At 40.9% G+C, this 26,284-nt stretch overlaps 1 protein-coding gene across 1 annotated transcript in view; it reads left to right on the top strand.

Annotated features, from left to right (window-relative positions):
• Positions 1-20,159, top strand: part of DGLUCY (D-glutamate cyclase) — a 365,542-nt gene extending 345,383 nt beyond the window's left edge. Inside the window, exons 12-13 of the mRNA XM_053697558.1 lie at positions 2,410-2,561; positions 19,784-20,159. Of these exons, the coding sequence (XP_053553533.1) occupies positions 2,410-2,561; positions 19,784-19,924 (293 nt within the window). The 3' untranslated portion in view covers positions 19,925-20,159. The remainder of the gene's footprint in view (positions 1-2,409; positions 2,562-19,783) is intronic.
• The last annotated feature ends 6,125 nt before the right edge of the window (positions 20,160-26,284 follow it).

Genomic DNA, 26,284 nt, shown 5'->3' with positions numbered 1-26,284 from the left:
TATTCTGCGGTATGTACCACCTCTAAGCAACTGCAGCATTTGAAAACTTTAGGTCCTGGGGATAAAATGGTTAAATACGATTTATATAATGTGCAGGCAATCACAGACTGATGAAGAATAAAGTAGGGTTAATCCTTCTGCACGCACATAGTTTTACAATTATTCCATGAACAAAAGCACATAATTAATATATAAACGTATAAATGATAGGAACATTCTATAATTCAGTGAGCTTCAGATGCATAGCTGGTCAGATAATGCAGAGTAATTTCACTTCCAAGAAAATGCAAAATATTTGCCTGTGAGGAGAATTCTGGGGAACTAAAAGCTTTTGTTGAGAATAATTGTTGATGTCTACACTAATCCCACCAAAGCGATCAATACCAGACAGAGGCAACAGGAGCATGGCTGAGTTTAACACATGGAGGAGGTCTCTGGTTTCCTGCTAGTACACAGCCTGCCTTTTAGAGGGATTCTTCCTCTTTTTGATTATGAAATCTTACAAGATAACATTACTCGGTCTTGAAAGTAAATATTAAACTTACATGGTGGCTACTTTGCAGGGGTTAAACACAGTCATATGCAAACAGAGTCCACTTATAAAATGCTCTAACACATGATGTCCCTTTAAGTAATAGAATTACTGTTCCCTTGCACATTAGTAGAATGAGTATACCATAAAATCCTCAATGTTTATTTTGCTTTTTTAAATATTTTTTTTGCCAATTTACATGTTTTCTCTTGAATCAAATGTTAAGGTAAACTGAATTTCACTGTAAGTAATTTGAGCATAAGCATTCAGTTGTTGCATCTGCTGCTGTTGGAGTGATATAATCTCAGAATGCAAACCTGGCAGTAGTTTAAGGTGGTGTTGGGTACATTTGTGCGCCCCCAGTATTACCATAGCAATTACAAACAGACAGAAAACTGCAAAACGAAATAGTTCTGTTTTATTGTTACACTGTTTCGTACTATCTGTTTAACCCTTGCAAATCAGTACACAACTGAGAGCTAGATGAACACATCTAGTGAACCAAAGACAAGAGGCATATGTGCATAGCCACCAATCGGCAGTTAGCTCCCACTAGTGTATTGGTGCTTTTGAACCTACCCAGGTATTTCAACAAAGGATACCAAGAGAATGAAGTAAAATGAAAAATTTCATGCTGTGTCTAAACCATGACTTTCATGTCCCTTTAAATTTTTCCGCAGCCCTAAATTTGCAAGGCAGTAAACTCTTCTTGTCTAGTGTCTTACTCTTGAGCTAGAGAGGTACGGCAGCAGGATTGGGATTTTGAAAATGAAAAAATAAAGCTAGGGATAAGTAGTAGAAGGTGGTATGTGCGCGTAAACATAAAGCACTTAATTCAGTATACATAAGTGCTACATCTCAAATAAAAAACAAATTAAAGATGAAGCGCAAAAAGTTAGCTGCAGTGGAAATAGCAGAACAAAGTCCTATCTGTAAGCTTAAAACATTTCACTCAAATAGAAAATATTAAATAAATATAAAATTGTAAAAATAAAACAATATAGCTTTTTATTTGCAATCAGTTACCCTTTTTTTACTAGTTAATTAACCAGTGTTCAGAGTTGTCCTGCATTTTGCACAATGGTTCCATTTTGAGAGCGCTGGAAAAAGGGCTGACTATGGAATAAAATAAAAACGGTTTGGTAGTTCCTGACAATATCAATAATACTGCACACAAAATACATGTATTATAAGCTTTTTTATATATATATATATTATTAACAATAATTGCAGGGTCTTGCAAATCTAGAACAATGCAGGGATACACCCCTTGAACACCCTCTTGTGTATGGTAACCTGTTTTACTTTGTTATGGACTAAAGAAGCTTGTCCACTGATCTAAGGAATCCCTCTATAGCACTGGTTTTCAAACCTGTCCTCAGGCCTCCCTAGCAGGCAAGCTTTTAAGGATTACCTTGGATTAGATCAGGTAAAATAACCATGTTTACTAATTAGCTGATTATTTCACCTGTGCTCTAATGCAGATATCCTCGAAATCTGGCCTGTTAGGGAGGCCCGAGGACAAGTTTGAAAACCAGTGGTCTACATGTGCATGTATTTGCATCAGTTATGTAGTATGCACTCCAGTCTCTGGGGTAATAGAAAGGAGATCATTTTACACATTTGATGGTGCTAATTTTGAGTTTAGTCTTTTTAAATGTTTTCCCAGGTGGAGGTTGCAGTTCATATAATAAAAGTTATTTCTAATATTTCTATACTAAATATATTGGCATCTAAAAACATGTTGCTAAATATTCTTCTGTGTTTAATTTAAAACTTGATCGTGCTAGGAAGAGCAAGCTGATGCTCATACCCTCTTTTGTTTAATTGTATGTTCTTATGACTGTAAATACATTTTATTATTCCCTGTTTTATAGGTGTATCTAACTGGGGTGGATATGCTGTATCTTGTGCCTTGTACCTCCTAAACACCTGTGAGATCCATGAACGTTACCTAAGAAAGGCAGTTGGGTTCCCCAGATTCTCACAAGGAAAGAACTGGGCATCCGCTCTTCCAACTGTTGATAAGGTAGCAAGTTCCTTTGTTTCATTATATTTAACAGAGTCTGTATCTGCTGAAAGACACCTTTCAAATAATGATTTGCTTTTGAATTTCATAATATTTTTTGCTTATGAAATGTATTTTTAATGTGCTTAGAAGGATCAGCTTAGCTTATGCCCGGTGAGACATACAAGTAAGGTATTTCAGGAAACTAAACTAATCAATATACAATATAAAATATAGGCAGATATAGCCAGTGGTCAGAGGCAGGCAGGTATAGTCAGTGGTCAGAGATGGGTAGGTGTAGCCAGTGCTCAGAGACGGGCAGGTGTAGCCAGTCCTCAGAGATGGTCAGGTATAGCCAGTGGTCAGAGGCAGGCAGGTATAGCCGGTGGTCATAGACGGCCAGGTATAGTCAGTGGTCAGAGGCGGACAGTTATAGCCAGTGGTCAGAAACGGGCAGGTATAGCTAGTGGTCAGAGGTTGGCAGGTATAGCCAGTGATCAGAGGTTGGTAGGTATAGCCTGTAGTCAGAGACTAGTGCAGATGCTGATAATATTCATATATAAACTTTACATGTATGTATTGCAAATTCAACTTTCCATCTAATACGAGAAGGGTCCACGGCTTCATTCATTACTTGTGGGAAATACAGAACCTGGCCACCAGGAAGAGGCAAAGACACCCCAGCCAAAGGCTTAAATACCTCCCCCACTCCCTTCATCCCCCAGTCATTCTTTGCCTTTCTTCACAGGAGGATGGCAAAGAGGTGTCAGAAGATTTCGGAGTAGTCTTGTCAGCCTCTCAGTGAGAGCATTGACAATGTTAGGGTCTGGAGATGCAGGGAGAGTCTTTCTGCGAAACCATCTAGACTTGGTTTCACTGCCTGCTTTCTTTCACGCAAGTCCATGTCAGGAGCGATGCTACACACTGTCAAACTTGAGAGGCCGTGTTCCTGTTCCACGGCATTGATTCTGGTAAGATTGTTTAATTTTTTATTTATAATAACGCAAGAAGACAGGGTCACAGTGTGGCTCCTTTTATCTGTATAGAAACAAGGGTTAATATCTCCGGACGGTGATTATTGAACAGGGGGGGATGTATACATAATTGCTTTATTGTGGGTTTTTTTTGCTGCAACATGTGTGAGATGTGGCTCTGGCAATGTGGAACAGTCAGGCCTTTGATTACTGCGCAGCTTGTTTTAGTTGGCGTGCTTTTCCTTGTCTGCAGGGGTGGTCCTGCACGGTACTCCATGTGACCGGGTGTGGCTTCTTTCTTTTCCTTTTCTGGACCGTTGGTTGCAGGAGACGAAAACAAGTTCTCTGTGGGCCTGGGTCATAGGAGGTGGTGAGTGCCCCGGCCATTGGGAGTATAAAGGTGCAGTTTATTCTTTTCTATAGTCCTTATTAAAGGTGTAAGCTATGGAGGACTCTGATATGTTAGAGGGTACTCCCTCTTTATCTAAATCTAATGCCTGTGTTTATTGTGAGGAGGCTTCAGTATACCAGTCAGCTCAACTATGTTCCACATGCCTCGATAAAATAGTGATATCTAAAAGAAATAAGATGTTTAGTACCACTGAGCCGTCTCCGACCCGTGAGGTGCGTTCCCTACATTCATCTCCGATTACACATGCAGCCCCCCAGTGCACTTCTAATCCTCCTGTGGGAGGGGCCACGTTGCCGCCTGATTTTGCAGAGCAGTTGCAAACAGAGGTATGCGCGTTTTTTAGTGCTTTGCCTCGCCCTGCTAAGCAACCGCAAAAGGTTAAACATTGCTATCCTTCCCAGGAGTCATCTACTCCGTTGGATGTATCTGAGCCTAGGCTATCCACTGATGCAGAAGATTCCGATACTTCGGAAGACACTCTCTCTAGGTCGGAATCTGCGGCCTCTAAAGCTCCGCCGGCAGAGGAAATAAACTTTAGGTTTAGGATGGAGAACTTACGCTTTTTATTAAGAGGTATTGGCTTCTCTAGAGGTTCTGGAACCGAAGTTACCGGAGGAATCTTCTATTCCTAAGCTTGATAAGGTTTACGAGGACAGGGTAGTGCCCCAGACTTTCTTGGTTCCCGTAAAGATAGCGAATATTATTAAAAATGAATAGGAGAGACTTGGATCGTGTTTCTACCCTTCTTCGTTTAAAAAATTGTTCCCGGTTCCAGACTCTCAGCTAGAGAGCTATGAGGATCTGTCCCTAAGGTGGATGGAGCTATCTCCATGCTTGCTAAGCGCACCACTATCCCGCTCGAGGATAGTTCGTCATTTAAGGAACCCATGGATAAGAAATTAGAGACCCTGTTAAGAAAGATGTTTCAGCACACAGGGTTCGTATTTTGGCCTACAGCCGCGGTCGCTGTGGTGGCAGGAGACTCCCCTTGATGAGATACAAGAAAGAATTAAGGCCCTTAGGGTGGCTAATTCGTTTATTTGTGATATCTATAACGCAGATTGAATGCCAAGACATCAGGTTTTTCTGTTTTGGCCTGGAGGGCTCTGTGGTTGAAGCCGTGGTCTGCTAACATGACGTCAAAATCTAGGTTGCTTTCCCTTCCATTTAAGGGAAAGATTCTTTTCGGTCGTGGCCTGTACTCCATCATATCCATGGTTACAGGGGGCAAAGGTGCCTTTCTACCGCAAGATAAGAAGAATAAACCTAAGGGTCCGAGACAAAATCAGCATGAAGGGGTGGCCCTGATCCGTCTCTGGATCTTGTAGGGGGCAGACTATCTCTTTTCACGGAGGCTTGGATGAGAGACGTGCAGGATCCTTGGGTTCTTGAGGTCGTTGCCCAGGGTTACAGGATAGGTTTCAAAACTCAGAGTGCGTAAGGGATCTCTCCTTTCTAGGAGTAATCGTACCGGTTCCTCTAGCAGAAAGGGGTCTAGGGTACTATTCATACCTTTTCGTGGTACCAAAGAAGGAGGGCACGTTTCGCCTGATTCTAGACCTAAAGTGTTTAAACAAGCTTCTGTTAGTTCCATCGTTCAAAATGGAGACGATAAGGTCCATACTGCCCCTAGTTCAGGAGGGTCACTTTATGACTACAATAGACTTGAAGGATTCTTACCTTCATGTGCCAATCCACAAGGATCACTTCAGGTTCTTGAAGTTCGCCTTTCTGGATCGGAGTGGCTACTGATCCAAGAATCTTCACAAAGGTTCTGGGAGCTCTGCTCGCATTGGCGAGATCCAGAGGGATAGCAGTAGCTCCTTATTTAGACATCCTGGTTCAGGCTCCGTCCTACCAGCTGGCAGAAGACCATTCGAGAGCTCTTCTTCTTCTGCAATCTCATGGATGGAAGATCAACTCAGGAAAGAGTTCTCTGGTTTCCAGATAGATCTCATGGCGTCTAGGCTCAATTTCAAGCTACCCAGATTCGGGTCCCGGTCCAGGGATCCCCAGGCAGAACTGATGCCTTGGGGATTCAACCTAGTTTACATATTTCCACCGTTACCACTTCTACCTTGTGTAGTGGCAGGCATCAAACAGGAGCAAGCATCAACTATTCTGATTGCTCCGTTGTGGCTACAGAGGACGTGGTTTGCCTATCTAGTGGGGATGTCATCGTCCCCTCCATGGAGGTTGCCCTGTCGCAGGGATCTGCTGGTACAGGGCCCCTTTGTGCATCAGAATCTAGATTCTCTGAGGCTGACTGCGTGGAGATTGAACGCGTAGTCTTAGCCAGGAGAGGATTTTTTGAGAGGGTGATTGATACTCTCATTCAAGCCAGAAAGCCGGTCACCCGTCGCATCTATCATAAGGTGTGGAGGACCTACTTACTCTGGTGTGAAACTCGTGGATATTCCTGGCATTAGGTCAGGGTATCCAGAATTCTTTCCTTCCTCCAGAAAGGTCTGGAGAAGGGACTTGCCGCCAGTTCCTTAAGGGGACAGATTTCAGCTCTATCTGTATTGTTACACAAGAAGCTCACTGAGCTCCCTGATATACAGTCTTTTTTTCAGGCTCTGTCAAGGATCAGGCCTGTGTTTAGACATTCTGCTCTTCTTGGAGTTTTAATCTGGTTCTTAAGGTTTTGCAGGGGGCTTCGTTTGAGCCTATGCATTCTCTTGACTCTGTCTTGGAAGGTTCTACTGGCCATTGCTTCGGCACGCAGAGTCTCTGAATTAGCGGCCTTGCAATGTGAGCCTCCTTACCTGGTTTTCCATGCAGATAAGGCTGTCTTTCGCACTGTACTGGGATTTCTCCCTAAGGTTGTGTCTGATCACAACATTAATCAGGAAATCGTGGTTCTTTCCTTGTGTCCTAAACCTTCTTCTTTGAAGGAACGGTTACTTTATAACTTGGATGTGATTCCAAATTTTAAATTCTATTTTCAGGCTACGAAGGATTTCAGACAAACTTCTGCTTTGTTTGTTGTCTATGCAGGGTAGCGCAAGGGGCAGAGGGCTTCTTCCACTTCCTTATCCTTTTGGCTGAGGAGCATGATTCGCTTTGCTTATGAGACAGCGGGACATAAGCCTCCTCAGAGGATTACGGCTCACTCAACTATAGCTGTGACTTCTTCTTGGGCTTTTAAGAATGAGGCCTCTTTGGAGCAGATTTGTAAGGCAGCTACCTGGTCCTCCTTACATACTTTTTCAAAGTTTTACAAATGTGATGTTTTTGTTTCGGCTGAAGCAGCTTTTAGGAGAAAGGTTTTGCAGGCTGTGGTGCCCTCAAAATAGGGTCCGCCTCCTTTTTACTCTCCCGTTTTAATTCAGTGTCCTCTAGCGCTTGGGTGTTTGTTTCCCACAAGTAATGAATGAAGCCATGGACTCTCCTTGTATTAGATGGAAAACATAAATTATGCTTACCTGATAATTTCATTTCCATCATTACGAGGAAAGCCCACGGCTCCCGTCTGGTTCTCCGTTGGGCGGACCTAAATTTCTTTTGTTGATATTTCTTTTACTTTTCCTTGTTCCCTTGGCAGAATGACTGGGGGATGAGGGGAGTGGGGGAGGTATTTAAGCCTTTGGCTGTGGTGTCTTTGTCTCCTCCTGGTGGCCAGGTTCTGTATTTCCCAGGTTTTGCAGGCTGTGGTGCTCTCAAAATAGGGTCCGTCTCCTTTTTACTCTCCCGTTTTAATTCAGTGTCCTCTAGAACTTGGGTGTTTGTTTCCCACAAGTAATGAATGAAGCCGTGGACTCTCCTCGTAATGATGGAAATGAAATTATCAGGTAAGCATAATTTTTTTTTAAATTTTTTAAAAAATATTATTCTGAATGGAATGTATTTACTGAGTCCTAGTTAATACAAAAGTATATTGTAGGTGAATATAATTGCATGATGTAAAGTAGTTTTAAAAATAAGGTGTTTCATAGGAATGTAATTAAAGCAAATCAGAGAGAATATATAATGTGTTTGTTGTAGGCAGATATCCACTCTACTTTGCCGTTTTTCCCTGTTTGTAATAACTAGGGCACTCTCCCAATGTTACTGCAAATCCGCTCTGATTGACCATGCGCAACATAAGTTTGCACAGGTTATATCACCACTACTGTAAGCATTTGGGTTCCCTAGAAAAATTAACACTTTTATTGGCTCAAACATACTATATAGGGTTAAACATATTTTGTTATTGCTTGTGTTAGTAGTTGTTATATAAAGAACACAATCTGTGTGTAAACATCTTAAAGCTCTTTATTATTATTAAAAACAGGAGCCGTTTAAAACATCTTTGACTCATTTTGTACTGTATTGTTGCTTAGTCAGTAAGATATTTTTTATATATTAGGGCTGTGCAATATGGGGAAGAATGATTATCACGATTTTGGCCATGAATTATAGCGATTGTGATTTTAATTGCGATTTTTAAAAAATAACTGTTAAACATAGATTTCTCAATAAAAAAAATGCATTAATCTGTACAGAATATTATCATATTATACAAGCTTATAACCAATTAATTGGAATTTAGTTTAGTATAAAAGCAAAACTAGGACTTTTTATACATAAAAAAAAAAATCTAAGAATTGTATGGCTCCCTGGATTTGTCAAGTCCAGGCACAACCAACTATGTAAGTTATGTAACCAGTTGTGCGACTGCAGGGTCTGCCCTCTCTTTTGGTTTACTCAAGAACCAAAACACAGTAAATCACATGTAAATGTGTAAAGCCACAACTTACAAAACAGAATAACCTGCAGTGAAAATCTACATCTTTGTCCTAGAAAACATTTTAAATGAAATCTTTATTATTTATTTTTACGTTAACCTTTGCTGCAAAAAGAAAGGCGCTTAAACAAAACTACTCAATATAATATTTTGTTTAGAAATCATCTATAAATACGATTTTAACAATGAACACTGCCAGTTTATTATAGGACAGGGCTGGATTTCAAACATTAGTGTCCTTAGGCACAGGTTAATTGTTCTTGCAGCAAAACTACCTTAGCTGATTGCAAAATCACATACAAACAGACACTGTGAATAACCGGCAAGGAATTTGCTCAACAGCACTTAGCAAACCACCTCTATTCTACAGGGTATGTTGTCAGCTCCAAATGTAACGTAATAGATCTTTACTAGTGGATTATAACAATCTTACTAGTTAGTTATGAAAGCTGTGTGGCATTTTATATAATCTTCCACCCTCCCCCATGCTTTAGACAAGGGGTGAGAAAGACGTTGATCTACCAGTGGACCGCAAGTGAATTTTGAGGTGACCGCCTGCAACATTTCAAAAGTCTGCATAATAAGAGAAAGATTTCTCACACATCTACGGTGGCGAGGCTCTTCACTCAGAATCTAGACTTCTAGATAGAATCTAGATTCAGAGTGACGAGCCTCGCCACCATAGATGTGCGAGAAATCTTTCTCTTATGCAGACTTTTGAAATTGGCTTTGACTCTCAGTCTATGACTGCGGCATGGGCACTGTACTTCAGCACGCGGCTGTAGCTGAACTCGCTGCCCCAACTTTGGTTACAGGACCTTCCCCCTAATCAACCTGACATGGCGTCCAGCCAATAAAATTACTTTATAGAATGAGTCTCGAGCCGTCTTGATTAAGAGAGCTCTCATAGTAAGTAAAGACAGAGTGCAACTGTATTTGTTAAAGAGCATGGCTGATTTTTAAAACTGTATTATTTGTGTCAAAAATACAATTTTCTTCTTAAATGGAAAGAGTCCACAGCTGCATTCATTACTTTTGGGAAATAAGAACCTGGCCACCAGGAGGAGGCAAAGACACCCCAGCCAAAGGCTTAAATACTCCTCCCACTCCCCTCATCCCCCAGTCATTCTTTGCCTTTCGTCCCAGGAGGTTGGCAGAGACGTGTTGGAATTTTTTATTTTGTTTTTTTGTCCCTTATGAAGGGTAGTACTCTTCGGCATGGGACAGGAGTTTTAAGTAGTCCTGTCAGTCTCTCAGTGAGGGCTTGGATGAAAGTTAGAGTCCGGAGATGCAGGGAGAGTCTCTCTGCGAAACCATCCCGACTCATATTAACAGCACCTTAAGCAATCGGCGTTGTCTAACTTTACTCTGCTGCCTGCTTTCTTCTCTCTAGTCCATGCTACTATTCGTCACACTTGAAAGGCCATGTTCCTGTTTCACGGTGTTGATTCCGGTAAGATTGTTTCATTTTACTTTATCGTCAATATACTGTAATGTGAATGTTTTCCCGAGAAGTTACACACCTTTGCAGGAACTATATAACATAAGGGTCTCAGTGAGTCTCTGTTAGTATCTTGGAATAGAGGGTTAATATCTCCTATTGGGGTTATTGAACAGGGGGGTTTATAATCATGTTTGTTATGTGATTCAACCTGCTTATGTGTGATGTTTATGGGCTCGTGTTTGGAACTTTGAGGCCTTTGGAATTGACGCAGCTTTTTTTGGACTGTTCGGTTCACCTTGGGTTCGGGCGTGGTTCCGTTCCCTATTTCCGCATTCCTGACTGTGTGGGAAGAAGATATTGTAGTCCGCAGGGGTCTGGTCATAGGAGGTGGTGAGTGCCCCAGCCATTGTGGGTGTCAGGTGCCATTTTTTTCCATACTTTAGTCCATATTGATATTTCCTCTATCCAGTTATGGAGGATTCTGATGCTGAGACTGTGCTAATTTCAGATTCAGTTACAGAGGTTTCTGATACCGAGACTATTTTGATTTCAGATTCAGATTCTGTGTCCGGTGATGAATCCGGATTGGCCTTGTTGACACATGTCGACCAGTTTTGTTCCGTATGCCATTTTAGAGCGCCTTGTTCCTCGGGCCCGGGGAATCAAGGGACTGCTGAGCCTTCCGCCTCTGGGGGTCCTGTCCTCCGAAAGGCGAGTTCCCTACCAATTCATACTTCTACACATGCGGGTAACCCAGTATCTGATTCCTCCATGCAAGGTGGCATGTTCCCCCCCCCAGAGGTTGCAGCACGTTTTCGCTTCCACATAATGTTGGCGATTGTTCATCTACAGAGTCCAGACGTTTCTTTGAGAATGGGCTCGTGCCCTATTGTCCCGGGCCTTCCGCCTTGGGGAGGGCCTCTGCAGTTCCCCGCGGGTGTAACTGTCCCTCAGTGTTGTGCCTTTCGTTACTGGATTGCGTGCCTTTGCGTATTGCTCAGACATGTTTTTCAGTTATTGAATGATCCTATCGTTACCAGATAAAGGGATTTTTATTATTTTATTATTTATTATTATCGGTTATTTGTAGAGCGCCAACAGATTCCGCAGCGCTATTTTCAGTCTGCTAATTCGAATGGTGCACCTCATTAGACATGTGGGGATGAAGTAATCTCCTGATTGTCATTTGTTTGAGATCTTTCCCAGTTTTTGAAAGAAAGGACTCCGTTTGGCTGATCCTGTGGGTAGGCCTGTGTCCAGGTTGCCTTATATTTTATTTACATCTGATTGGGATGTCTTTTATTTGTTTTTGTTTCCTTCGGGAACCTTCTGGGATTGATACTCTTTATTACATCTTTGGAAGTTGTTTTGGACATGTTAGTCCTATTTTAAAAATGCCTATTTTCTGTTTTTTCCCCTATGAGGGAGAATTTATGCAGGTTGCCGGTTAGGACCCTAGGTGCAGGCTGGTCCTGTCGGGTTCATTCGGTCTTGCGGCTATTCAGACACATGGCGCTGTTCTGCTCGGCTGGATCGGTAGAAGCGCCGAGTGCTCAGGTTATCATTGTTTTTCATGTTCAACTAAGCATACGAGAGGACCTGTGGGTCCGTGAGGCGGGAAGGATTGTTTTAGTCCTTATAGCCTTCATTCATAGATGGCCGGGCAGGGGAGTTTTTCAGCTGCGTCATTCTATCTGACATCTGATTTCATCAGAACTTAGAGTTTTCCTTCCCCTTGTGGTGGAGGGTTGGAGGGCTTAACGCCCCTTACCGCATTTGAGCGGTTTGGCCTTCATTTTTAGGCCTCTGGATTTGTCCTTTTGGGCTTGATCCAGCAACTTGTACAGGATAGCTGTCTAGCATGCGGAAGGTTTGCAGTTTGAAACCAGTTGCAGCTCTTGACACTTTGCCAGTGTACGCATAAGCTGTTTATAGTGTAGCTAGATACAGCTCTTACACTTTGACGTGTACTGTCTGTCTGAATTATAAGAGACCTTTGGGTCTTCTTCCATTGTCTCCGGGTGAGTTGGATCTCCTTTTAGGGATCTGTGTTTCCGGGTTGTTCCCTGCGGGGAATTTGTTTAGCTCCGGGTTTTCCGGAGCTGGGTAGGCTTAGTGCCTTTCTCTTACTTGTATCCTTTACTTGTGCGGAGGTGATAAGGAGACTAGTTCTGCTAGTAGGATTTCTTTTACCTCGAGGTATCCCTTGGTTGTCCTGAGGCTATGAGAAGTATCTTCATACGACTTCTAGCCTTGCCCCTTGGAGCGTTGGACTTTAGCAAGGGGTGGTTCCTTCCTTTGGTCAGGGCTTTCGAGTTATTCTCGCTATCCGGATTCTCTGGATATGCATCCATATCCCTTGTGTCTGGCTTTTTAGTGTTTAGTTCTAGGCTAAGGTTTGCCTGAACTATTAGGTGCCCGGAAAAACAGAGGTGTCAAGATGTCTAAAATGATACAAAATGATACAATGTAAAACAAAGGGACGTCTCCCTTAATAAATGTATAGATACATAAAATAAGCATAAAAGAACAATAAGAAAAAGTACTTGCGCTTTAGCGAAAAATGTACTGATGTCCCAAGATATTGACTTGCCAAGTAACAAGAAAGTAACTGTCCAGTTGTAGGCTTAAATTGCCTGTATATGGTGGTTGGCGTTACTGGATGAGAGAAAAGGGCGCCTTTTTGTGTAAAGGTGACGTGACGTCACGTTTTAAAATGGTAGGTGATGTTGCCGTGGCAACCCCTATTCCTAAATCTGTAAGGAAATCCTGGGGGATCTAAAGATAATCTTTGCACTCACGAAAGATGATAGCTTTGTTATCGTGAGGAAAGACTAGCAGGATCTTGAAATTTAGAAATGGGTCTTTGCGGTCGCTAGTAGCGACTAGTTTATCCTTTGTTGAGGGACTTGGCGGTCGCAAACAGCGACTAGGAGAAATATACAGATCCTTCCAGTTGAAGATAAGGTGGTCGTTAGTAACGACTTGAGGATCTTTTAAGAAGTGTAGGTTGGTCTTTGCGGTCGCCGGTAGCGACTGGTGTATCCTTTGTTGAAGAACTTGGCAGTCGCAAACAGCGACTAGGAGAAATATACAGATCCTTCCAGTTGAAGATAAGGTGGTCGTTAGTAACGACTTGAGGATCTTTTAAGAAGTGTAGGTTGGTCTTTGCAGTCGCCGGTAGCGACTGGTGTATCCTTTGTTGAAGAACTTGGCGGTCGCAAGTAGCGACTAAGGAATTCTTTGGTTTAGGATGAGGTGGTCGTTAGTAACGACTCGCGGATCTTTTAGGATAAGTAAGATGGTCTTTGCGGTCGCTGGTAGCGACTGGGTTATCCTTTGTTGAGGAACTTGGCGGTCGCAGGGAGCGACTAGGAAATTCTTAGGAGACAGTCGGTTTTGTGGTCGCTAGTAGCGACTAGGAGTTTCTTTGTAGCAAGGTTGGTGCCAAACGGCACAGCAGTTGGTGGAGTTAGTTGTCAGTTGGTGCCAGCATGCACATAGAAATTCAAATGGAAATTCCTTATACTGAAGAGCATTAAATATAGGGCTGCAGCAAACAAAGAACCTGACTCCCTGCAGTCCAGAGCCAAAGAATACAGCATCTGTTAAAGTGATCCTTTTAAGTTCAGCTCTTAGAATGGAATGAGCTGTCTTCTTTGTCCGATGTCACCTTTTAGAAGAAAATGCCTCCAAAATAAGACAAGCAGTGTAACTGTTTATGCTGATCTTGAAGCCGCGCTGTAAACCCCAGCTACAAACACTTCTGTCTCTTGCTCAGTTATCACCTATACCGGTTAGGGCACTGATTAGCTTAGTATTATGGGAGTGTCTGGTTTGAGCTGTGGGGTGCCGGCTCTACAGCTGATCCTTTGTTTTCTTCCTCTTGATGCACACTAGGAGATCCGCAACGCGTTTCCGCTGAAATTACTTCAGCCTTTGTCTAGAGTCTTGAAAAAGGTCTTTTGAGGACCGAAACGCGTAGACCCTTTGGTAAGCATCTTTTCAACCCGATTACCTATATTTTTTACTGTATTACGCTATGTTGTTATTTTGGGTTACAGGAATCTACTGGGGACGACAATATTGAGCCGTTGATTGCCTAAAGTTCATTGGGATCCCTGGAATTTACCTTGTCTCACCCAATACATATATTCTTCTACCTTCATCTTATTGTTTGACACTATATATTTTTTCAACTTTTTTTCAATTTTTCCACTTTGCTTAGTTGTGGTTAGACTTTGATTTTTTTCCACCACTGTGATATATCTGGATCACCTATTGGCCATATTTGGATTACAAATGGTTTAACTTTTTATGCTTGTCTTTTTCTGATTTTTTCGCACCGATTTTTGCACCCACTTTGTTCTCCAGCCTCCTTTGTTGAACACCAATTTTTTGATTTTTTTATTGACTTTATATTTGACTTTAAGCGCTACCTCATCTGTTTTTTTAGGATACCTCACCATTTTTTTGGACTTGGATTCCTTCTGTTTTTGTGTCGGAGTCCTAGTTTCCTTTTGACATTATTTTATGTGCACTTTTTTGTTGATTTTATATCCAGTTTTATCATCTTCACCACTGTGTTGCATTCCACTTGTTATCATTTTGACTGTGTTGTAATTAACCACATTGTATTTGTCCTCTGGGAGCTTTCAAGCATCCACACCCAGGTCTACTCTGGAATAGGGAAACTCTTCAATTGTTGCACGCACCACCCACAATTCACCACAGTACACACGCAAATATGGATCCATAACTGACTCAATTCTTAGACAGCCAATTGCCCCTTTTTTACGCACCTCAGATTTCTACGCTAATTATAATTATATGAACATCAAGTGTTTTTTAATATTCTTTTAATGTTGCTAGCAATCCTATGGTTTTAACATTTTCTATTGCCTTTCTTAAAGACTTGCTCGGCAATCTTTGCCTTACACCATTTGGTTTTATCCTATTTTACAATTTATGACGTGTATTGTTTTATCTGATTGTAATAAATCCTCATTTTAAACGTATCGGCAGTTTTGTATATTTGTCCCTTGGCCTTTTTGGCGCTGTACCAATCCCTGTGTTTCAGTATTACTTTTTTCTGGGGGAGGTTAGACCCCATTTTTTTGGTTACAGCTTAGGGCATTCTTAGCGCTTGAATACCACTACTATTATCTATTGATAACTGAGCAAGAGACAGAAGTGTTTGTAGCTGGGGTTTACAGCGCGGCTTCAAGATCAGCATAAACAGTTACACTGCTTGTCTTATTTTGGAGGCATTTTCTTCTAAAAGGTGACATCGGACAAAGAAGACAGCTCATTCCATTCTAAGAGCTGAACTTAAAAGGATCACTTTAACAGATGCTGTATTCTTTGGCTCTGGACTGCAGGGAGTCAGGTTCTTTGTTTGCTGCAGCCCTATATTTAATGCTCTTCAGTATAAGGAATTTCCATTTGAATTTCTATGTGCATGCTGGCACCAACTGACAACTAACTCCACCAACTGCTGTGCCGTTTGGCACCAACCTTGCTACAAAGAAACTCCTAGTCGCTACTAGCGACCACAAAACCGACTGTCTCCTAAGAATTTCCTAGTCGCTCCCTGCGACCGCCAAGTTCCTCAACAAAGGATAACCCAGTCGCTACCAGCGACCGCAAAGACCATCTTACTTATCCTAAAAGATCCGTGAGTCGTTACTAATGACCACCTCATCCTAAACCAAAGAATTCCTTAGTCGCTACTTGCGACCGCCAAGTTCTTCAACAAAGGATACACCAGTCGCTACCGGCGACTGCAAAGACCAACCTACACTTCTTAAAAGATCCTCAAGTCGTTACTAACGACCACCTTATCTTCAACTGGAAGGATCTGTATATTTCTCCTAGTCGCTGTTTGCGACCGCCAAGTTCTTCAACAAAGGATACACCAGTCGCTACCGGCGACCGCAAAGACCAACCTACACTTCTTAAAAGATCCTCAAGTCGTTACTAACGACCACCTTATCTTCAACTGGAAGGATCTGTATATTTCTCCTAGTCGCTGTTTGCGACCGCCAAGTCCCTCAACAAAGGATAAACTAGTCGCTACTAGCGACCGCAAAGACCCATTTCTAAATTTCAAGATCCTGCTAGTCTTTCCTCACGATAACAAAGCTATCATCTTTCGTGAGTGCAAAGATTATCTTTAGATCCCCCAGGATTTCCTTACAGATTTAGGAATAGGGGTTGCCACGGCAACATCACCTACCATTTTAAAACGTGACGTCACGTCACCTTTACACAAAAAGGCGCCCTTTTCTCTCATCCAGTAACGCCAACCACCATATACAGGCAATTTAAGCCTACAACTGGACAGTTACTTTCTTGTTACTTGGCAAGTCAATATCTTGGGACATCAGTACATTTTTCGCTAAAGCGCAAGTACTTTTTCTTATTGTTCTTTTATGCTTATTTTATGTATCTATACATTTATTAAGGGAGACGTCCCTTTGTTTTACATTGTATCATTTTGTATCATTTTAGACATCTTGACACCTCTGTTTTATTAGTATAATAAATTGCCTTGGAAATTTTCCATTTGAACTATATTTACGCCTCTGTCTCTGTTCTGGTACATATATATATATTCCTTCCTATATATTATTACATATAAATACTTTGATGAATATATTTTTTCGCTGATTACATACTGGACACTGGTCCCTTTATTTAAATACACATCTCCTAGATACACCCGTGCTTTGAGCGCTTAACTTCACTTTTTCACATTGCTTTTGCCACTTTGTATTCTTGGAGGGAAATTCACTAGTTAAGCTGGGTACTGTCCTTTAGCGCCTATAATTTCCTTTTTTCCTGGTACTCAGTTATAGACATTACATTTCTCAGCTTGTATAATACTGTTTGCAACCTATAAATTAAACACATGTATAGTGCAGCAAATGCCCTTAAACTTCTCAAGGAAAGTAAATGCTTGGAGAGAAATTAGGATTGTGGTCAAACATACCATATGTCCATTCATCACAATTTAGACCTGGTGCAGTAAGCCTTTTAAGGTAACAAATGTTTAGCCCTGCAGTGTAATTGGTAATAGTAAAATGCTGACAATGAGGGTCAATTTCAATAAGTACTTTTTGTGTGTAACAAACAAACTGGAGAGTAAGACTGCAAAACACTAATAGATAATGAAAAAGCTTGAAGGAAACATCGAGGTCAAACCAACTTATGATGGACAGTCCAGAAATAAGCAAACACGCTGCCTTCGTAGCCAAAGTCACTCAGAAGTCCTCAGTAAGTGCAGTGATCTTGGTAAAATTTAGGACTGACCCTTTAACCAATGCCTTTAGGGACCTTGACTTCCGTGCCCGGCTGAAGTATCCGCTCTAATGAGCATTCTGATGGGTTGCCAGGACTCACAAGCAACCTCTTGCCAACCGAGGAATTGTAAAGCAGGGCCTTAAGTGGGTATATAGGCAGCAAAAAGACAACGTATTTTAATGTTAGTTGCATGGGTCTTACCACTTTAAATGCGACCCGTGTCAGGACCAAGCCTGATTGCAGATCATGATGAACCCCATCAGCTGTCCCATCGGCATACTGTGGACCTTCTTTCACGGCTAATACCATGTCATGGTGGTCATGGGAGTCTTCGCCACCATGGGGAGCAGCCACGTGGTTAGTGTCATCCGTCTCTAATGGCGACGGGTTTACCTCTGCTGTAGTTGTAGTTACCTGGGGCAAACTTGTCACTCCATCTATAAGAACAATCCCAAAAGCTTCCAGCATCGCGTGCTCCAACCTCGCAAAGTGTATCTGCAGGATCTGCGTGATTTCCTCCTTTAACGTGACTAGTAGCATGATGGCTACCTGCAAGTGGGGTATTTCTTCAACAGCTGAATTTCAGTGCTATCGTTGTGTAATGATTTACAGCTCTTCCTGCTGACTCAATCTGTGCTATATCGCAGCTGTCAGAAAGTTATACTGGCCATTGTCGCTAACCACGCTGAGTATATATTTATCAATGGCGGTAAATTGCCGTGCGGTGCAGCCTGCTCCGATGTAGGTGCTTAGTTTATCCTAAGTCTTCTGACTCCAAATCAGCCACCCAGTGTGTACAAGTCCTTGCTAAGTAGTAACCACTCCACTAAATAAATATTTTTTATTTTATGGCTGTTAGACGCCAAAAAGGCATTTTTGATTATTTGTAGTGCAGAGCTCTCATATCATGCGACCATCTTGGTTGCTAGTTGGCTCCGCCCCTTATTTGTGTTTTTTTAATAAATACATTATTGTAATTATTATTATCAAGTTGTTTTTTTTTAGTTAGGTCACTTGGAATAAAATTAGAGGTAGCGCTTGCCTTACACAAAAGTCTGCCCACCCCTGCTTTAGACCATTGTCTCTCAACCATGGTCCTTAAGTACCCCAAACAGGCCAGGTTTTCATTATAGCTGAACCAGTGCACAGGTGAAATAATCAGCTTATGGGTGAGAGCAGGTTAGTAACCATGGTTACTGATGTGGTCCTCAAAATATGTCATTCCTAATTTGTTCTAGTAATGTTCCTTATGGAATGTCCATTCTAATCAGTGTAGCAGTTTTTATTTCTATTTCAATTGAGGTTTGTTGTTGTTGTTGTTTATAAAGGGACTTGAAACCCTAAAATATTAAAGCAAAATGGTTACCTGGCAATGAGGAATAGCAGGAATTACAAAACCAATGCTCAAAAGTATTATATTAAATTTACATTAAATAGCTTTTTACATTTTACATTTACGTGTCCTCAACTGTAAGAGCATCTTTGTACTTTCCCTGGAATTAATAAGACCATTAAATGGGCTAAATAGAATAACATAGGAAGTTACCAGAGAGGTTATTCCAGTCTTCATAGTAGTGGTTGAGAACTGAATGATACATAATATTAGTTTTTATGACAACTGTTTTACTGTTCAGTTTATAATTATTTGCGTTAGTGAAAATATTTTTCATTTTGTTATCGGGACAGTCAAGTCAAAATTAAACTTTCATGATTCAGATATGGCATGCAATGCTAGTTCATGTGTTATATTTGATCTTTTCTGTTACCTTCTTATTGATCATGACTTTATTTATTTGTGCTCTTCTAGTGGACATCTGTTTGAATAGGATCTCCCTACTGTTCCCTTAGAATGATAATGTGTTAGTATACAAATTGTCTGGTTTGTTGCATTATAATATGCATGCATTACATCATTTCCTGATTATATATACATATACCTACCATGGGATCTATCGGGTTACAATATTGACCGTATTGGGTTCAGATGTAAGGCTCCCTTTTTAAAAAATGCTATTGGTATTCTATGGCTATCAGCTATGACTAAGCCTTATTATCCGAAACGCGTAAGATGCTACTTTGGGATTAGTGTCCTAACTGCTGCTTATCTGGAGATGCCTCCGCTTTTTAACTTGGATTTTCTAATAAATTGAACTTTTTATGTCAGTCGCTGCCGACCTCCTTATTTCCTTAGATACAAGGTAATCACAGAGGTAAAAAGTGTATTTATATAAGTGTTGATTATGCAAAACTGGAATGGGTAATAAAGGCATTATCTATCTTTTTAAATAATATTTAAAGTAGACTGTCCCTTTAAGGGTAAAGTATTCAGTCTAATATCACTTCCTTGAGTAACTGTGCTTTCTCATTGTCTTTCAACAGGAAGAGAAGTTGCTGAATATTCTAGTTTGGCAGGGGGTCCGCAGTGGGGTGACTGGAAATCTTGCTATGGAAGTTGACGGACTCCCGTTCTATAATACTCACTCTGAGATGATCCAGAAACTACTTAATATTACAATGTAGAATATAATCCAATGCTGATAGATTTATACCGCCTTGTTTACAACACTAGCTATGATTAAAATATTGTGGGAGATAAAATCATTTACACCAGTTAATATTCGCTTGTCTCCATTTGTGAAGTGCCATTTTTTTTCACACTTGAAGCCATTTTAATCTATTAGAAAATTATACAATTAATTATTTATTTCAAGCATTTGAAATACTTTTGTGACACAATTAAACTCCACTTATAACATTCTGACTGCAGTATTCCATTTTATTAGAAAACTATTCGAAAACACTTTTGACGTTTTTCACATGGTTTTTGGACTTCTCAGATTCAGCATAAATTACTTTGTGAGAGCTCATATTGGCCTATTTAAAGCAGTATAGCTTTGACTTTTACACAGGGTTTTTTTTTTTTTGTTTTTTTTTTTTTAAAAGAGCTTTATTTAAGTCAAACAAGTCACAGGACATGCAAACATATACAATAACAGCATTAACACCAGATGACTGATACAATTATGATACTGATTGCGATTATGATAGAGACAAAAAGTGTTCAAGTTGCATCTTCCTGTAACAGTCCATAGCAGTGGAAGTGCCAGCAGGGTTTGTGACACCAACAGATTATTCTTAAAGCTCTTGGTTTCATATTTTATACAAACTTTGATATACATATAAACTTAACCATTATGATTACGCATCTCATAACCAAAGTTGAACCATAACAGGTTCTTACCTTACAGGGAGTTAACATTTTGTAGGTATACCCTTAGTATGTCACATGAAGTGAAAGCAAAGACAAACATACACAACAGCATTATGATAACGTATGGAATAGAAGACATAACATGAAAAAAAAACAAAAAAACACAGTTACAGGACTGGAGTTTATTTTCCCTCCTGAATTCTATTGGTACTCTAATTCCCTACAACAACTGGGTATTGGGTCAACAGACATCCCAGAGGTTTACTTATGTGCTCAGCTTATCTTGGGGCTTGCCATTTATTATGTGCAACTACTGTGGCAAAATAAAAGAATCAGCAGATAGCAGTGAAGCATAATATAAGGTACAGTTGTGTCTCATTGTACGTCAGTGTAATTAAGACTATACTAGAAGCTTTCCTATAAACTAAAAATATTTGCAAAGCCAAATTTTTATTTTTACACAGGGTGCATAAATACCTCATGTCCATAACCTCCCCTTTGCTATATAATGATTGGGCAAACTAAATGAAAGTGGGTTAGATATTATTAACCCCTTAATGACCACAGCACTTTTCCATTTTCTGTCCGTTTGGGACCAAGGCTATTTTTACATTTTTGAGGTGTTTGTGTTTAGCTGTAATTTTCCTCTTACTCATTTACTGTACCCACACATATTATATACAGTTTTTCTCGCCATTAAATGGACTTTCAAAATCTCTTATAATTTACTATAAAAAAAATTATAAAATATGAGGAAAAAATGGAAAAAAAACACACTTTTTCTAACTTTGACCCCCAAAATCTGTTACACATCTACAACCACAAAAAAACACCCATGCTAAATAGTTTCTAAATTTTGTCCTGAATTTAGAAATACCCAATGTTTACATGTTCTTTGCTTTTTTTGCAAGTTATAGGGCCATAAATACAAGTAGCACTTTGCTATTTCCAAACCATTTCTTTTCAAAATTAGCGCTAGTTACATTAGAACACTGATATCTTTCAGGAATCTCTGAATATCCATTGACATGTATATATATTTTTTTTTAGTAGACATCCCAAAGTATTCATCTAGGCCCATTTTGGTATATTTCATGCCACCATTTCACCGCCAAATGCAATCAAATACAAAAAATCGTTCACTTTTCACAAATTTTTTCACAAACTTTTGGTTTCTAACTTAAATTATTTACAAACAGCTTGTGCAATTATGGCATACATTGTTGTAAATTCTTATCTGGGATCCCCTTTGTTCAGAAATAGCAGACATATATGACTTTGGCGTTGCTTTTTGGTAATTATAAGGCCGCTAAATGCCACTGCGCACCACACGTGTATTATGCCCAGCAGTGAAGGGGTTAATTAGGGAGCATGTAGGGAGCTTTTTGGGATAGTTTTAGCTTTAGTGTAGTGTAGTAGACAACCCCAAGTATTGATCTAGGCCAATTTTGGTATATTTTATGCCACCATTTCACCGCCAAATGCGATCAAATTAAAAAAAAAGTTACATTTTTCTCAATTTTAGGTTTCTCACTGAAATTATTTACAAACAGCTTGTGCAATTATGGCACAAATGGTTGTAAATGCTTCTCTGGGATCCCCTTTGTTCAGAAATAGCAGACATATATGGCTTTGGCATTGCTTTTTGGTAATTAGAAGGCCTCTAAATGCCGCTGCGCATCACACGTGTATTATGGCTAGCAGTGAAGGGGTTAATTATGTAGCTTATAGGGAGCTTGCAGGGTTAATTTTATCTTTAGTGTAGAGCTCAGCCTCCCACCTGAAACATCAGACCCCCTGATCCCTCCCAAACAGTTCTCTTCCCTCCCCCACCCCACAATTGTCCCCGCCATCTTAAGTACTGGCAGAAACTCTGCCAGTACTAAAATAAAAGGTATTTGGCCCTTTTTTAAAAAAAAAGAAAAAAAGCATATTTACATATGCTGATGTGTATGATCCCCCCTTAGAACCCAACCTCACTGATCCCCCACCTAACAGCTCTCTAACCCTTCCCCTCTGCCTTAATGGGCGCCATCTTGGGTACTGGCAGCTGTCTGCCAGTACCCAGTTTTGCAAAAAATGTGCCTTTTTATTAAAAAAAAAAGCCCTTTTCTGTAGTGTAGCTTTCCCCCCCCCACCAAGACCAACCCACAACCCCTTCCAGATCCCTTAGATTATATTTTTAAAGTTTAAACTTTCTTTTTTTTTTTTTTTTACTTTTTACTTTATGTTTTTCTGTAGTGTAGCGGTTCCCACCCGCTCCCGCCCCGTGCACGCGCCCGCCCACCAACCCCCGTGCGCGCCCCCATGGGTCCCGCCCCCGATCCCGCCCCCTCCACTCCATTCAGAGCATCGATGGCCGCCCACTCGCCTCCCACGTAAGCTCCCACCCACCAACGATACCGGCCATCGATGTCCGGTGCAGAGAGGGCCACAGAGTGGCTCTCTCTGCATCGGATGGCCAAGGGGGGTTATTGCAGGATGCCTCCATATCGAGGCATCACTGCAATAACCGGAAAGCAGCTGGAAGCGAGCAGGATCGCTTCCAGCTGCTTTCCAGACCAAGGACGTACGCAACACGTCCTCGGTCATTAAGTGTATTTTTTTTGAGGACGTGTGGCGTACGTCCTTGGTCGTTAAGGGGTTAAATTAGAATCCTAGCCAAAAGAAATACCCACCTAAAGACTTATATACTATTAACTATATAGGGGATTGAGGATTATATTTCTTTACCCCTGGTTGCTATGGGACAAGCAAAAATGAGGGTACTTAACTGAGTCCTAACAAATGTAAATTCAGAGTGGGAAATATAATAGTGTGAACAAATATAGCAAGAAGAATGTGGGTGAACATTATAACTATTTGCATAAACAGGATAAGAAGGATCACAACATAATATCCTATAGTGGGAACATGAACCAGTCCAGACCTAAAAGCACATTACATAAAGACTGACTTGATATCAAACATACAGGCAATATAAACAGTCCGATGAAACGAACCCTAGATGGTGCAAAAACTAACTGAGTACCTGGTCATAGAGGGGAGTCGTTAAATCTTACCCGAAGTTGTCCATTAAATTTATCCCACTCCAGTTTTGTGGGGGCAACTTGAGTACTTGGGCAAGGCTGTATTTGTGGAAGTGATGAAAAAAAATTTTAGCAGCCAAAATGCGAGAAGACACGCTGCATGCAGAGTCCCGTGACCCAAGTCTGAGCTAGCGGCAGGCAAATATTGTTCAGCGTGTGCGCCTCTAGTATTCTGTCTCCCCCAGAACTTGTAACGCTGCATGGTAGTTGTAGAACGGCAACTCAGACCTTCAGCGTCAGGATCCACATCTTGCGTCTTGGCAATGTAATCCTTCCCACCCATTTCATCCTCTCTCTGTTGGGTACATATAATGTAAGCAATGGAGCTTCCCATCACTACATTCCGCCGTGGGTTGTCGGTAGCCGCCATGAGCTTCTCCTCTCGGAAGGTAAGTGTATCATAACTTTGCGCTTCTTCAGATAAGATAGGGGGCTGAGGTGCGGAATCTTTGTTGATTTTCTCAGACATTTCCACTAATGGCTGGAGAAGTTGGGTATCCACAGGGTCATGAGTAGGCACCTTCATTTCACAATTCTTGGTCACTAGAGCAGGCTGAGCCAGTTTAACTTGTACATGCTCACCAGGTGGTATGCACTCACTTGCAAGGAAGAGGGTCTGAGCTAGTTGTTGCACCATATTGTGAACGTGTGTATGAAGTGATTGCAGAATCGTTGTCTTCCACTTGTCAAGTGCTTCCATATTTTAGCTGCGCACTTAGTATGCGGTATGATAGTAAAGTAATCTCACACAGTCTCCTGCTTAGTATGGTGAGCGTTTAGAACAGAGCTCTATCTAGACTTACCCAATCTTGATTTGGGACCTTAAGTCAAGGGATTTCCACAGCACTATTCACTGTCGATAACTCAGGATCCACTGAATCCTGGGGGGGTTATTGTGCGGCAGCCCAAGCAACTTGGGAAAACAGATCCACAGCACAGATTCACTGCCACGCGGTCGGCCCCAATGATGCTTAGATGAAGAGCACAGGAAAGCCAATCTTTGTAGCAAACATTCACCAACTCCTCTGGGTTCTCCTAGGGTACTTCTTCTACGAAGTCTGCTGTAATAAAGCACTTTTAAATACAAAATATCTCCTAAGATTCCAGATAAAGTCAGGAGCTCTAAACAAACATGACCTTCCGCAACAGCTGCAGGCTCCGCCCCCCTACACAGGGTTTTTTAATGAGTTTGAACATGGTCATTTCACTTTCAATAATATTATATTTTCTTTGTTCATTAAAGTTAACAATTTTGCTTAAATCACAATTTTACATTAGGAATCTTGTACTCGATATGAATTGCACACATCATAAATTTATATTTTTGTGTAAATGAAAAAAAACTGCTTTCAAAAACATTAGGCAGTTATCAAAACTATAAATTAACTGAAGGGATTGTAAACACTATGGCCTAGATTTAACATTGGCTGGATAGAGAGGGGCGGATATCTCTGCCCCTGTACCCCGGCATTACAGCTAATGGGCAGCAATACGCTGCTTGCATTTACCATTGCTCATGAAGAAAAGAGTGCAATGCCGCTTCCTGCTCACGCACAGCCAATCGCTGTCTTACGACCACTGCTTCTTAACTCTCGACTGCAAGCGCTCTGAAGCTGCTCTTGCAGCTTCTTAAATGGAACCCTAGGGATGTGTATTGGATCCTTTGGAGCCTGATTTTATTCTTGTGAAAGTTCAACACACTAAGATCTGTGCAAATCCAGATCTTAGTGTGTTACACTTTCACAAGAAGAAATCAGGCTCTGAAAAGAGCCGAATGCCACGAGCGGCCGCCTTATTCCGCATTTGGATCCTAACAAACAAACGATCCAAATGCACATCCCTAGTAAACTCCTTCTAATCACATTTTTCTGCAGTCTTCCAATAGAGTCTGTATGTTATTATAACAAATTAACTCCTTGTTTGCTGCAGCTGTTTTTCAACTGTTAAACTCCACCCACTACTTCCCTTATTTGGAGGAGCCAATCCAGACTTCTGTCTGTAGAAGACAGGTCTTGCCACTGTCATCATATTAACAAAATCTTAGTTGTTTGGCTTCAGCAGAAATTATAAGATAAACTGCATATTGGGGACAGATATGTGATAGTGTTAGGCTTGTGAAGCCTGCCATGTGCTCTTTCAGTTTTCAGGACTGGAAAGTCCACAATTGAACAATTTAAATTACAGGAAAAGGGGACAAAATAAATCTCTTAAGTATATTACAATAGTATATCATTATAATAATTAAAGTGACATTAAACACTAAATACATTATATAAGCATAGTATTGAGGTTATTCCCCCCATCCCTCTAGTCATGGTTTTGGCCATATTGACATCTTTTTCTACAGTCCAGTGCTATTGCACATGTGCAGCATCTCTCCTACATATACTTGTAGTGTAACCTAATGGCAGCACCCACAATTAGAGGGAGGTGAATGAAATGTATTTAAGCATTTTATATATCTCAAAATGTTTACTATCCCTTTAACCTAGAAGAGCAATAAAATATCTAACTAGGTTTACACTGTTCTTCGGATATAAAGGGGTAAATTTATTATCTCTGCAGGCGGACAGGTTCGCA

Source organism: Bombina bombina, chromosome 1 (assembly GCF_027579735.1).
Source record: "Bombina bombina isolate aBomBom1 chromosome 1, aBomBom1.pri, whole genome shotgun sequence".
NCBI lineage: Eukaryota > Metazoa > Chordata > Amphibia > Anura > Bombinatoridae > Bombina > Bombina bombina.
This window is presented reverse-complemented; position numbering and strand designations above follow the sequence as displayed.